Below are 14,993 nucleotides of genomic sequence, written 5' to 3'. Positions count from 1 at the left end.
TAACAATTAAAGCACCTCCATAGCCATGTTGATCTCTTTATCCACTGCCTTCCAGCCCAAAGCTATGACTAATGCATGGTTGGATAATACCTGTACCATGTCGACATGATTTATTCAACAACCTGAGCTTTCTCTTCATCCTCAAGCCTTTTCAACCATTGAAATCCAAGATCACATCCTGCCTTTGCAGCTTTCTGGAATTGTTCGCTGGCCAACTCAATTGCATCATTTGCAGGCTTTTCCAACCCTACTGTTTTTGACAGATTTCTTTTCGAATTAAATATTGTTATGGCTTCAGGGACTTCAGCACCTGAAACACAATGATGCACAAGTAGGAAAATGACCACCATATAATTGAGAAGAAAACATAAGGATGCATATTTGTATACTGGACATTTTAGACTGACAACAGATAAAAAAGACACTCTCAGTTATCATCCTTTTGGATCTTTTAGCACGTTACTTGTAGCCATTCAAATAAAGTGTAATACCTGCGATGGCACAGATCATCTGATCAAATTATATCTTAGCCTAATATATATCAGGTGATTCCTTCCCCATCTCAACCACTTACCCATCATACCACACTAAGCACAAGGTCCATGGCCCTAATTTTTCACCTTTACATAAGCACCAACAAACACCAGAAGGCACAAACCTATGTAATTTCTTAAATCCAAATCCCCCAAAAGAAACAACTTTGACCACAGTTTCTTACACGAATCTGTATACACATATATAGTGATAAAGATAGGTCTCATTGCTGCTAGTGTGATCACCTCACCTTTTAAAAGAAGTGATCCATATGCTATTGCTGCACCGGCATGTCCCTGCAGATATTTTAATGTGCAAAATGAGATCTATCCAAATATTGCACATTGGAAAAACATACAATGACATTTCACATGGACGCAAGTTTTCCTTCACCCGTGGAGAAGGAAGAATCCCCTTACCACTGGTGATTTGACCTTCTGATTGGACTCGTGTCATCGTAAACTCCAACCCCCTCTTGTACAGGGTTGAAAACATCCCTCCCTAGTCCAATCAGATGGGACCGATGGCAGTGGTGAGGGGATCCCTCTTTCAGCCACATTCAGAGTGGCTGAAAGAAAACTTGGTCCTTTAACATGTATATTCCAAGATGTCATCTGTTCTATCAGCATATTCTTTTGTAATAAGATCTTGGCCTTCATAAAAATTCAGCTTAAATTGTTCAAATTAGCTAGATTGGGAATAAATCTGATCAAACAAAGTTGTAAAATTTAGTGAGAGTCCACAGGAAGTATGGAACTAGAAAAGGTCCACAAGCAAGTAGGCAACAGCTACCAACCAATAAAAAAAAAATTGGCCAATCTGTATCGTTCAAATTCTATTGGAATGTTTCTTAAAAGAGAAATACTAAGTCAATCTCCTGGGCCCAAGTTTCAGTCTACTAATGAGCTAACAGCCTATCAAAAAATAGTTGCAAACACGCTACTGATCAAAGACTAGCTGTTAAGAAGGAAATTGACCAAGTCAATATTGTTAGCTAGATTGAGGCTTCAATTCATAACCTGGTATGGGAGGTTCATAAATACCCATTAACTGGCCATCTACCTTGCAACATCATATAAATCCTGCGATATACTATTCCCAAAGCTGACATGCCAGCACAACACCTCCAATCCTTCTGAGAATCATATTACAAGATCTCACTTTTGAATTTTTGAAAATATTAAACAAAATTATTACAATGTTTTCTTAAGTAATTCGAAAGTTTTCAGTACTCAGCCTAGTTCAAGATAGAGGCCTGAAATAAAGACACTCAAAAACTGACTTGGATGCCCACCAACAACTAAAACAATTACTGAACAAAATTCAAAGCTTACAAGCACATTACGCTTATTGCTTATTCTCAAGAAAGATGCATTAAGATTGCCTGGCTCCTTTACCTTTTCTGATGCTCTATGGAAACACCACAATGCAGAGGCAATATCTTTCTTAACACAGTCCCCTGTCAAATATACAGCACCTAGAAGGTATAAAGCACCTGGATGCAACTAGAGCACAATAAGCTCCAGTAAGTAATAAGATAAAGACTCGCCTTTAATTAATACATAGATAAATAACTAGCTAATTAGTTTGTCAGCATCAAAGATGAAAATCATGCTCATTTGATTCATGTCTTTAGTCAAATATGAAAACGTACCTGGTCAACTGCTTTCTCCAAGTAATAGAAAGCTTGCTGATCTGACTGGACATTTTCATTCTATCAAAAACAAATAAAAGAGCATTATAAAACATGAACAACTAAAAGGCATTAGAAATAAAAATAGACTAAAGGAAACTGGATTTTATTTTAAAAAACCAAGCCCTGGTAAAATTGCAACAGATAACCATTAATCCAAACAGAAACTGCAACGCCTTCTTAGATGAAGTTAGAAAGATACAGGATAACATTTTTATTTTGTTTTTTTTGTATTTTTGTTTTGCACTTCAGATAAAGGATAATATTTGAAAGGGTAAATTTTAAATCATATTTAAGGTTGGAGGATCATTTGCAGAGAGAAAGATCAGTAAATCAGTTGTTAAGAAACGCAAGATTTATAGGCCTTGACATGTACTCACCCAAATCCTTTCAAAATTTTACTAGATAAGAGATAATGGAACCTTGCTTATGTATTCACTCACAAAGAATCATAGTTACCATGGAGTCTAGGCAATCCAAGGCGTTGGAGGGGGTCTGGACGCAAGGTGACACCAAGATGGTGACTAAGGCGACCAAAACACCTGCCTAGGCAACCAAGGTGCCACTAGTTGTCAAGGCGCTTGGATGCAAAGGCGGTCACCTAAGCGACGCCTTGACAACTATGCAAAGAATACATCTTTCTTTGGTTGAATCATATTGAGACTACAATTCGGAGTGTCTTTTTTATTTACCTAGAACATAATTGTTACTGACACAACCAAACAGGGGAAAAGGTTTACATCAATGGATTTTTATTTATTTAATTGTTAATTGTTAGGCAATGAACAAAACTTATCCAAAACCACACATCAACAGAGATAATGGACTTCCGAATTCTCCAACAAATGAGTTGGAATGATTCAAAAAGGAACCATTCTTTTTTTGATGATGGTAGAACTTCGAATCAATTTCTTCTTGACACCTCTGCTTCTTCCCCTATTACTGTGTCCCTACCACCAGTGCCTTTGCTCGTATGGCTCACTGATGAACCTGCACCAGCACCTGTTGTTGACAAGCCACTTCAAGTTTACCACCACCGGAAAAAAATCAGCCCATAAGAAGACTTCTTTGCTGCCCTCTTCCCAATCCAATTCTTCCTCTGGAGATCATTCAATAGTGAAAAACAGCCTTCTTGATGCCTTACACAAAACAAACCAGTTTGCAAAAGGTACTTGGCCTTACACCAAACATTCTTCTTTATCAACCGATGCGTGAGTTGTCATTGTCATTATCACACGCGATCATATTTCCTTATGGAATTCGGACTTCTATTTTACGTAGTATTCTTATCATATGTAACTCCTAGTGATAGAGTTTATTTGAGTCACGGTTCCTTGACTCTCAAGGATTCCTTTTCATTGTAATCCCTTATACTACTTACGCTCAATATATAAATAATATATATAGTGGGTCTCTCTAAACAGGGAGAACACGGGAATTAATCTAAGTTAATATGATATCAGAGCAACAACCTTCCACTTTTTTACACAAAAAAAAAAAGGGCATACCCAGTGCACGAGGCTCCCTCCACTGCGGGGTCTGGGGAGGGTCATAATGTATGCAGCCTTACCCCTGCTTTCGCAGAGAGGCTGTTTCCAGAGCAAAAACCTTCTTCAACGAGTTTCCTTAAAAACCTGGGTTTCTTTTTTTGGCTCCACCGAGCCCTACCATGACGAACACCTCGTCTGCAATGGATCTCTCCAGTCTCCACACAGGCCGCCGCTGCTACTCCCTCCACTGTGGGTTCTTCTTCTCCATGTTTTGTTTGGTTCCACCTCGTTCACACGACTGCTCTCACTGCACATTGCTATTCAGGATATCACTCAGGCACCTGAAGAATCTGTCACCTCTTTTCTACAATGAGCAAAGGCAATATCCGATGAGCTCTCTGCCGCTGGCAAACCCCAACTTCCATACAACGAATTTCTACAATGAGCAAAGGCAATATCCGATGAGCTCTCTGCCGCTGGCAGACCCCCACTTCCCTACAACGAACTCCATGCACTCCTCCTGAGTCATGAGTTCGTGAATAAAACATCTCTCAAGCAACTTACCCTTGGCGATTCATCCACTGTTACGCCTCCATCTGCCAACATGGCTAAACAAGGAAAGCCACCTAATCAACCATCATCCAACCATGGCAATTGTGGCCGTGGCCATAATGACACTGGCAGGGGGGTGGCCGCTTTGTTTCCCATGGTCGAATGTTTTGCCATATCTGTCATAGAACAAACCATTATGCTGACACATGCTTCTACCACCATAATCCCACCAACCCCACTTCTACTTCTACACCATATCCATGCCCTCCATTCCACCCTCAATGTTTCCCCCCACCATCCTTATCATCCCGAACACAAACCTGCCACCCAAACCCCTTACAACTTGTCAGCACCCCCCCACCTACTTCCTTCATGTGGTATCCTGACACTGGTGCCAGCTATCACATAACCCCAGATCTCCATTCCTTTCAGTGTTATGATACAGATGCTGGGAACACTCAGGTACAGGTTGGCAATGGTATGTATCTTCCCATCTCTCACGTTGGTCAAGGCTCTCTTTCTTCCCCCACCAACCATCCCACTCCTTTCTTTTGTCTAATATGTTACATGTCCCTTCCCTCACTAAACCTCTCTTATCAGTTCAACAATTTGCAAAAGATAATGATGTCTTCTTTGAATTTCACCCTTCACAATTTTTTGTCAAGGATCGGAGTACCAAGAATATCCTTCTGAGCAACCCGAGTAAAGCTAGTCTCTACACTCTGTCCGCCCCACCTCCGTCAACTGTCCATGTTGTTGAACGAACTTGTTAGAAGAGAGGAGAAAATATGAAATGGCTTGAGTGAGTGATCTTCACACTCAGCCCCTTCATTTATAACATACACTTATAAGGCAGAATTACAATACTGTCCCTGTATAGCCGACTATGCTTATAACAGGAAATAAACAAAGAAAAAAACCCAAAATACCCTTATCGGGTTACATAACTCAACACTCCCCCTCAAGTTGGGGCATAGATATCACACATGCTCAACTTGACTAGACTAGGATGAAATAACTTTCCACTTAACCCTTTAGTGAATACATCTGCAAGTTGATCATCAGATTTCACAAAAGGTATACAAATCTGCCCACTTTCTAACTTCTCATTGATGAAGGGTCTGTCGATCTCCACATTCTTGGTACGATTATGTTGCACTGGATTGTGAGTAATGTTGACCGCTGCTTTGTTGTCATAGTACAACATCATTGGACGATGAACAGAACCACCAATATTTTGGAGTAAGCTCTGAAGCCACAATAGCTCACATATGCCCTAAGCCATGGCACGGAATTCTGCTTCGGTGCTGGACCTAGCCACCACATTTTGCTTTTTACTTCGCCATGTGACAAGGTTACCTCTTACAAAGGTACAATAGCCTGAAGTGGATTTCCTGTCAGGGTTAACACCCCAGTCAGCATCTGGGTAAGCCTCAATGCGAAAATGATCATGTGGAGACAGGAGAATCCCTTTCCCTAAAGCTGACTTCAAGTAGTGGAGAATACGAAGAACAACAGCCATATGAATGGAGTAGGGATCATACATGAACTGACTGACCAAGCTAACTACAAATGCAATGTATGGTCTAGTGTAGGAGAGATAGATTAGTTTTTCCACCAACCGTTGATAGCGCCCCTTATCAACAGGATCACCATCCTTCTCTTGAAGACGAGTAGTAGCCTTCAAAGGGGTGTCACATGGGTGACATCCTAACAAACCAGTCTCTGAGAGTAAGTCTAGAACATATTTCCTTTGGGAGAGAAAGTTGGGAGAACGGCCAACTTCAATCCCAAGGAAGTACCTGAGCTGTACTAGATCTTTTATTTCAAATTCTCATCCCAAGAAAGTCTTCAAGTGAGAAACTTCATCTGCATCATTACCAGTCACCACTATGGCATCGACATGGACTATGAGAAGAGTGACCTTATCTCCATTTCGCTTGATGAACAATGTGTGATCACCATTGCTCTATTTGTATCCTACAGAGATCATTGCTTTATGGAACCTGCCAAACCAAGCCCAAGAGATTGTTTCAGCCCATATAATGCCCTCTTCAGTCTGCAAACCTTCCCATGAGTCTTGTCACAAGAAAAACCTGGAGGAACCTCTATATAAACTTCCTCCTCTAGCTCTCCATGAAGGAATGCATTTTTCACATCGAATTGCTACAAATCCCAATCAAGATTGACAGCATATGACAGTAAAACCCGAACAGTGTTCAATTTTTCCATTGGGGCAAATGTCTCCTGATAATCAATCCCATATGTCTGAGTAAAGCCCTTGGCTACCAGCCTGGCCATCTGTCCACTGTTCCATAAGCTTCTGTTTGACAACAAACACCCATTTGCAACCCACTGTTTTCTTGCCCAAAGGAAGAACCACCAACTCCCACGTCTCATTTTTGGATAAGTTCATCATCTCTTCCAACATGGTTGCTTTCCACTTTGGATCTGCCATTACCTCCTACCATTTTTTAGGAATAGAAACAAAGGAAAGAGAAGACACAAATGCATGATAAGAAGGAGACAAAGCATCATAGGAAACAAAATTGGTGATGGGATGTTGGGTGCAAGATCTAATGCCTTTACGAGCAGCAATAAGTAAATCAAGAGAGGGATCCTTACCAGGTAATGCAACGGAATCTGGATCTGGATCAAATTCTGACGGTTGGAGAAGTGGTACAGTAGTGGTGATCACAACTTGCTCTTTGTGCTTCTGGGTGTAGACTTGATCAACAGGTTTTTGACTCACAGGTCTGCACTGCCCCTAAATAGGAAGCAAACTAGAGACTGAAGTTGGAGGCTCTGGAGAAGAAGGCTCCCCATGAATAAGAGCCGGTAGATGAGCAGGCACATCTTCAAATATTGGATCATGCTCCCCCTGAAGAGGTGGCTGAGAATTATGCCAGGGATTCATGGAAGACAGTGTCCATGGTAACAAATGTATGCCGAGAAGGTGGATGATAACATTTGTATCCTTTCTGAGTGGCGGAATAACCCAAAAATATACATCGAATGCTCCGAGGATCGAGCTTACCATGAAGATGATGGTTGCAAACATAGCAAACACGACTAAAAATTTTCAGGGGGACCACAAAAGAGGAAGAACCTTGAAGGAGGTCAACAGGAGTACGCCCATAAAGTACAGGGGTAGGCATACAGTTAATGAGGTAGGCAACGGTGAGGATACCATCACTTCAATATTGAGGAGGAACCCGCCGTGCAAACATAATGGCCCGAGCCACTTCCAAAAGGTGCTGATTTTTCCTTTCGGCAACTACATTCTAGGCAGGGGTGTCTACTCATCTAGTCTGATGGAGGATACCATTCTCAGCCAAATAGGTTTAGAACTGGCCTTCCATGTATTCTCTGCCATTATCACTCAACAAAATTGTTAATATGATGGGTCTAAATCATCCAATGGAATAGCTGGAAACATCGAAAAACCTCACTCTTGTGTTTCATCATATACACCCAAGTGGTCCTAGTAAAGTAGCCAATAAAGGAAACAAAACCATCTATGGCCAGAAATAGAAACACAACGGGCAGGGCCCCACACATCAGTATGAACTAAAGCAAATGGAGAAGTACTTTTATTTATTGGAGAGTAAGTAGAAGGAGTTTGCTTAGCCAAAACACAGGCTTCACATAAAAACTCATCCTTGTTACAACCTTTAACTAACTAAGGAAACAAAAAGGCTAAAGTTCGAAAAAGGAGGGTGACCAAGCCGACAATGCCATAGATGGAGATCCAAAGAAGTTGTGGCACTTCCTCATCAGATTCATTGTTGTTTCGGTCATCCTTCCTTGGAGAGTTTGAAAATTCTGGATAGTCGTTTTAAGTCTTTTTCTAGTCTTAATTGTGAGTCGTGTCAATTTGGGAAACTTCACCGTGTAAGTTATCCCTCTAGAGTCAATAAACGGGCTACCCACCCTTTTTCTTTAGTCCATTCTGATGTATGGGGCCCTTGTCCGGTTGTTTCTCAGTTGGGGTTTCGTTACTTTGTAACTTTTGTTGATGATTATTCCAGAGTTACCTGGATTTATTTAATGAAAAATTGTTCTGAGTTATTCTCCATTTTTTGTGCCTTTGTTCTTGAAATTCAGAATCAATTTACTACTTCATTAAAAGTTCTTCGTAGTGATAATCCTAAAGAGTACTTTTCTTCTCCTTTTAATGCATTTATGGTCCAGCATGGCATAATTCATCAGTCCTCTTGTACGGACACACCTCAACAAAATGGTGTGGCCGAAAGGAAAAACAGGCATTTGATGGAAGTCACTCAATCTCTTTTGTTTGAGATGAAAGTGGCTTAAATTTTTTGGGCTGATGCCGTTTTAATAGTGTGTTATCTTACTAACCGTATGCCATCTTCAGTTTTACGTGAGGGTATTCCATATTCTTTATTGTTTCCTTCTCAACCTTTGTTTGTTTTACCACCTCGTGTGTTTGGGAGTGTTTGTTTTATTCGGGATCATCGTCTTGGTCGTTCTAAGTTGGATCCTAGGTCTCTTAAATGTCTTTTTCTGGGGTATTCTAAAACTCAAAAGGGTTATCATTGTTACTCTTTTGATTTAAAGGAATACTTTGTTACAGGTGATGTCTCTTTCTTTGAATCTACTCCGTTTGTTGAGTCTTCGCTGCCTTATTCAGATTTGGATGATGATCTGCCCGTCTAAGTTGTCGAACATTCTTCTCCTTTGCAAGATCCTTTGCCAGTAGCGCCACCTCCTACAGCACCACCTGTTGTGTTCTAACGTCGCTCATCCAACGAGCCACCACCTCGCATTACACCTATGGAGAGATATAGCACCCGGTTAGCTACCTCTACCGCATCTTCTTCACCTCCGGATCCTCCCATAGGTACTTCCTCTTCATCTACCATTCCTGTTGTTTCTGATTTAGATGTACCTATTGTTGTTCGTAAGGGTGTTCGGAGTTGTACCAAACATCCTATATCTAACTTTGTGTCCTATGCTGGTTTGTCCTCTACTTTTGTTGCTTGTTTGTCTACTGTTGAGAGTCATCCTATTCCTAAGTCTGTTGCAGAAGCCTTGTCTAACCTTGGGTGGAGGGCTGCTATGACTGAAGAATTATCTGCGCTGAAGGAAAATCAGACATGGGACCTGGTTCCTTTACCCTCTAGTAAATCTGCCATTGGTTATCGGTGGATATTTGTGGTAAAGGTCACATCCTGATGGGTCTGTGGCTCGGTTGAAGGCCCGTCTTGTGGCTAAAGGATATGCCCAGATCTATGGTGTAGACTACCCGGATACCTTTTCTCCTGTTGTGAAACTTGCTTCTGTTCGCATTTTAGTTTCTTTGGCTGCTACACACCATTGGCCTTTGTTTCAGTTGGACGTGAAGAATGCGTTCTTGCATGGTGATCTCCATGAGGAAGTGTATACGGAGCAACCTCCTGGGTTTGTTGCTCAAGGGGAGTCTGGCAAGGTGTGTAGGTTAAAGAAATCGTTGTATGGGCTGACACAGTCGCCACGGGCGTGGTTTGGCCGGTTTACAGATGTTGTGTTGGAGTTTGGACTGACTCGGTCTGAGAGTGATCATTCGGTGTTCTTCCAGCATTCTGATGTAGGAAGCATATTTTTGGTAGTTTATGTGGATGACATTGTTATCACCGGAGATGATTCTTTAGGTATTGAGAGCTTGAAGACACATTTAGGACAGCAGTTTCAAACTACGGACCTGGGATGACTGAAATATTTCTTGGGTATTGAGGTAGCTCAGTCACGAAAAGGAATTTCGCTATCACAGCGAAAGTATGTTCTTTACTTGCTTTCAGAGATAGGGTTACTAGGATCTTAACCTTTGGATACTCCTATGGATCCTAATTTGAAACTTATTACAGATGATGGTGATCTCCATGATGATCCAGAGAAGTATCGGAGGCTTGTAGGGACACTCAACTATTTGACTGTGACTAGACCTGACATCTCCTTTCCTGTCAGTGTACTGAGTCAGTTTATGTCCGCTCTTCGGACGTCTCACTGAGATGCAGTTATAAGGGTTTTACGCTATATCAAGAAAGCTCCGAGACGTGGTCTTCTATATGCTAATCACAGTCATGGGAGGATTGATGGTTTTACTGATGCTGATTGGGCAAGATCTCCAGTTGATCGAAGGTCTACTTCAAGTTATTGTGTGTTTGTTGGAGGAAATCTTGTTTCATGGAAGAGCAAGAAACAGACCGTTGTAGCTCAGTCCAGTGCAGAGTCAGAGTATCGGGCTATGGCGCATGGCACATGTGAGCTGATGTGGGTTAAACAGTTGATGACAGAGCTTGGGTTTGGTGATGATTCTCCTATGCTATTATGGTGTGATAGTCAGGCTGCCATTCATATTTCTACTAATCCTGTGTTCACGAGAGAACGAAACACATTGAGATTGACTGTCATTTTGTTCGTGAGAAGCTGTAACAAGGGACTATTTCTCCTCGTCATGTTCGAACAGGGGAGCAACTTGTTGATTTGTTTACAAAGTCTTTAGGGAGTGTGAGAGTAGATTATATTTGTAACAAGCTGGGCATGATTAACATATATGCTCCAACTTGAGGGGGAGTATTAGAAGTTGTCGATGTAAGGGGGAGGAAGTCGTGAATTAGCGCTAGAGCTAATTCACGATTTCCCTCTTAGGGGTGTTTTGGTCTTTTGCTTTTTACCCTATTGTTAAAACTTATTAATATTGAATGTTTTGAGGCAGTCAGTGATACAGCTGTGACTCCCAACCTGTTGCAATTCTTCTTCTCTTCTTCCTCTCTTCTCCTTTCTTTCTTCTTCTTTCTCTTTAATTTAATTACAACTGGGAACAATGATAATGAAATCTCTCACCTTAAAAATCTGTTGGTCATTGAGTTTGAAACCAAAGACCTAGGACCTCTTCAGTATTTTCTTGCGATTGAAGTTGCAAGGTCCGACAAAGGGATTTTCATTTCTCATCGAAATTATGTCCTGGACCTCGTTAGTGAAACAGGTATGCTTGGTTGTAAGCCTGTTGATTCCTCTATTGAGGTTAACCATCAATTATATAGTGTTGTGGGTGATCCAGTTGACAGAGAGCAGTACTAGAGACCTATTGGTCGGTTGATCTACCTGTCTCATACCAAAACTGACATTGCCCATGTTGTAGGCACTGTTAGCCGATTTCTTCATGACTACAGAAAATCTCACTGTAATGCAGTGCACTGGATTTTAAAATACCTGAAGTCTGCCCCTGGGAAAGGAATTCTCTTTTCCAACAATGGGAACCTGAGGCTAGAGGCTTTTACTAATGCCGATTAGGCTGGGAGCATCGATGATAGGAGATCTACCTTTGGCTATTGCTCGTTCCTTGGAGGCAACCTGGTCACATGGCACATTAAGAAACAGTCTGTTGTATCACGATCTAGTGCAGAAGCAAAATATCATGTTATGGCTCAAGGCATTGAGAACTGATGTGGCTTAAAGGGTTGTTGAGTGATTTGGGTGTTACCACTGATGCTCCCATGCATCTCTACTACAACAACAAAGCTGCCATTAGTATTGCCCTTAACCCAGTTCAACATTATAGAACAAAGCACATTGAGATTGATCGGCATTTCATCAAAGACAAGTTAGAACAAGGCCTTATCTGTATTCCATTTGTCAGTTCTGTTAATCAGCTGGCCGATGTGTTCACAAAGGGATTAAATTAAAGTGTTTCACCTACTGTCTAGTGTTTCACCTACTGTCTCCAAGTTGAGCATGTATGATATATTTGCACCAATTTGAGGGTGAGTGTTGCGATACGTGGGATTAACATCTTATCACTCCTTTTTCCTTTTTTACCCTCTTGAGTTGTAATCTCATTATAAATAAAGAGGACCTCTGTCATTAATGACAAGTCAAATCATTCTCTCAACTCTGATTCCGAACTAAGCTCTTGCTCGACCTGCAAGGAAATGTGATATGGATGTGGAGATAAGAGGCTCTTGAAAGTTATTGGACATCGGAGTTAATCCTATTACACCTCCAAGTAAGGAGTTGGTGCAGTGTAGATAGTGTTTACAATTAAATACAATCCTAGTGGTTCCTATGGACATTGGAGCGCTGTGAGTTGCGAAAAGATATGCATAGACATATGGTCTTATGGTGTTGAATATTTTATAACTTTTTCCCTTATTGCTCTTCTCAATTCTGTCTGTGTCCTCATATCTCTTGATGTGAATCCTGAATGGCCTCTATTTCAGCTTGACATTAAAAATGCCTTCTTCTATGGTGATCCCCAAGAGCAAGCTTATATGGAGAATGCAACTCAAGGTTGTAAACTTCACAATTCTATTTACGGTCCTAGGCAATCTCCTCAGGCTTAGTTTGATAAGTTTAGTGAAGTTGTTGTTCACTTTGGTTTTAAACATCGCTACTCTGTTCACTCTATCTTTTTCATAGAAAAACATCTGGTTTATGATTCTGGTTGCTTATGTTGATGATATAATAGTCTCTAGTAATGATTTCAGTCATTTCACTGATATTAAAGAAGTTAAACAGCATCTGGGTAAACATTTCCAATGAAAGATTTGGGTGCACTCCCGAAGTATGTATTGAATCTTCTTGTAGAAACTGGTATGTTAAGTGCTAAACTTGCTGACACACCTATGGATCCTCACTTTAGGAAAGAAAAGAGGTTGAACCCGCGCTGAATGAGCAGATCGATGAGACGAGAAGACAGCGGATGAGCAGTTTGAAGGATCGATTAGGAGAAAGAAAATAAGAATAGCGCCAAGGAAAAGAAAATAGGGCTTTTGATGGAAAGATTCAGACAGCGCTGTGATCGATTGGAATGGATTTCGATCAACAATTTCTTAAGTTAGGAAGTGATGAAGGAAAGATTGAGAACAAGCACAGATATAGGAGATAGGTTGGTAAGCTTATATATCTCATTGTCTACCTAATGCATAACTGAAGTCCTACATCCGCAAGAAGTTGTCCAAGTAGTATTAGTATTATTAGTTAGTTGCTTAGTTGTAGTTTCCCATACTTAGTTTTATTTTTATGTAATAAGTTGAACGGGGCCAAACTGGTTGAGCCAGTGGTCCAATTTAAGTAGTCTTTTATTTAATTGTTTTTTTTTTTAATTAAGTGTCAAGTGACCAACTTAGGTTAGTCACATGACTTTTGTTGGTGATGTAATAGAGCTCGGCTAAGGGGGAATTAGTCTTTCTCCTAGGCTGGTTAGGAGTTGGCCTTTGACCCATTATAAAAGGAATAAAATTCGAGGGAGGGGGAATTCACCTCTGAATTTTGAATAATCTCAAGCTGCTCTACAACTTCTCTCCACTGCTGCTGAAGATTGCCTTGTGTCTGATCAAGGCTGGTAGGATTGGTGTTTGATCCAATCGACACCTTGCAGAGTGAAGCCCGAGTGGTTCCTTTGAAGCTCTACTTTTAAGTTATGATTTTTATTCAACTTTTCACCATCAAACAAACTGCTGCCAAGGAATCAGCAACAACAGTGAGTTTGAATCATCTCCATCCCCAACAATTCTTCTTCTAATCCTCTCACAGCCTAAACCCGAAGATTCTTCCTTTTGTTTTCAAATTTTCCAAGACCCAAATTCTGCCCAGACCAAACCAGCCTGCCAAATCACACCAAACTTTAATCGAATTCTCCTCTCATACTAGGGAAAACTCTATCCAAGTTGCTCCCTCATCTGACCATTCTAAACCCTAGAAATCCATCTTTTCCCTTTTCCAAAAACCCAAAACCCTAATCTCTACAGTGCTGCCGATTCTGGTTAGCATACCTAGAACCATTAAACTTTAACAGGACCTTCACTGGAAGACCCCCCAACATCAATTAACCCTAACCCTACCATCAAACCCTAGATTCCATTAAACCCTAACCCTAATTTGACCAAAACACCTAATTTTGGCCTACCCAAATTACTATTCCTAGCAGATCCTGGTTATTTGGCTCCTAGTTTGACTTTTCAAAACTACGACTACATTACCTGTTATTTCTTTTTTACTGTTGGTGTGATTAGTCAATTCATGCAGCAGCCTAAGCAAGTACAATGGGAGGCCACTTGTAAAATACTTCATTATCTCAAGAGTGACCTAAGAAAGGAACAAATTTACAAACCTCGTCAACATTTGGACGTAGTAGGGTATTCTAATGTCAATTGGGCTGAAGCTGCAAATGTCAAAGATCTACCACTGGATATTGTACACTTGTTGGTGGAAATTTGGTGACTTAGAGGAGTAAGAAACAGATAGTAGTGCCAAATCAAGTGTTGAAGCTGAGTATAGGGAATGGCACACAGCTGGTGAACTTGTGCGGTCGAAGTCTCTTATGCAAGAGCTCAGATTTTGTGTTGGTAAGCCAATGGAGATGTTCTATGACAACTAGGAAGCAGGAGATGTTCTCCGACAACCCAGCCAAAAATTTACGTCATGGTTGTCTAGGCGACCCAAGGCGTTGGAGGGGCGCCTAGGTGCCTGTCTAGGCACTCTTGGCATGCAATATCTGTAATATAGCAATGATAATTTTATATAATTATGCTTAAATGCAACATAGAAGCCATATCAATGCAATATAGTATAATTATGCTATTAGTGACCTAATATGAAAAAAAAACTAACATATATAATAAACAAAACTTAAGATATAATAAAAGCATATTTTAAAAAAAACAATAAACATAAATTAACATAAACTCGAGAAGCGTCAAAAATGATATAATATAAGGCGT

At 40.7% G+C, this 14,993-nt stretch overlaps 1 protein-coding gene across 2 annotated transcripts in view; it reads right to left on the bottom strand.

The window, feature by feature from the left end:
• The window catches only part of LOC122669936, a 31,504-nt gene continuing 16,511 nt past the window's right edge, over nt 1-14,993 (bottom strand). For both annotated transcript variants that reach the window (XM_043866853.1, XM_043866854.1), the window contains exons 5-8: nt 2,189-2,248; nt 1,932-2,039; nt 785-830; nt 1-310 (exon numbers count right to left, since the gene is read on the bottom strand). In XM_043866853.1, coding sequence (XP_043722788.1) covers nt 111-310; nt 785-830; nt 1,932-2,039; nt 2,189-2,248 — 414 coding nt within the window. In that variant the 3' untranslated portion in view covers nt 1-110. The remainder of the gene's footprint in view (nt 311-784; nt 831-1,931; nt 2,040-2,188; nt 2,249-14,993) is intronic.

This window comes from Telopea speciosissima, chromosome 7 (genome assembly GCF_018873765.1).
Source record: "Telopea speciosissima isolate NSW1024214 ecotype Mountain lineage chromosome 7, Tspe_v1, whole genome shotgun sequence".
NCBI classification, from domain to species: Eukaryota; Viridiplantae; Streptophyta; class Magnoliopsida; order Proteales; family Proteaceae; genus Telopea; species Telopea speciosissima.
This window is presented reverse-complemented; position numbering and strand designations above follow the sequence as displayed.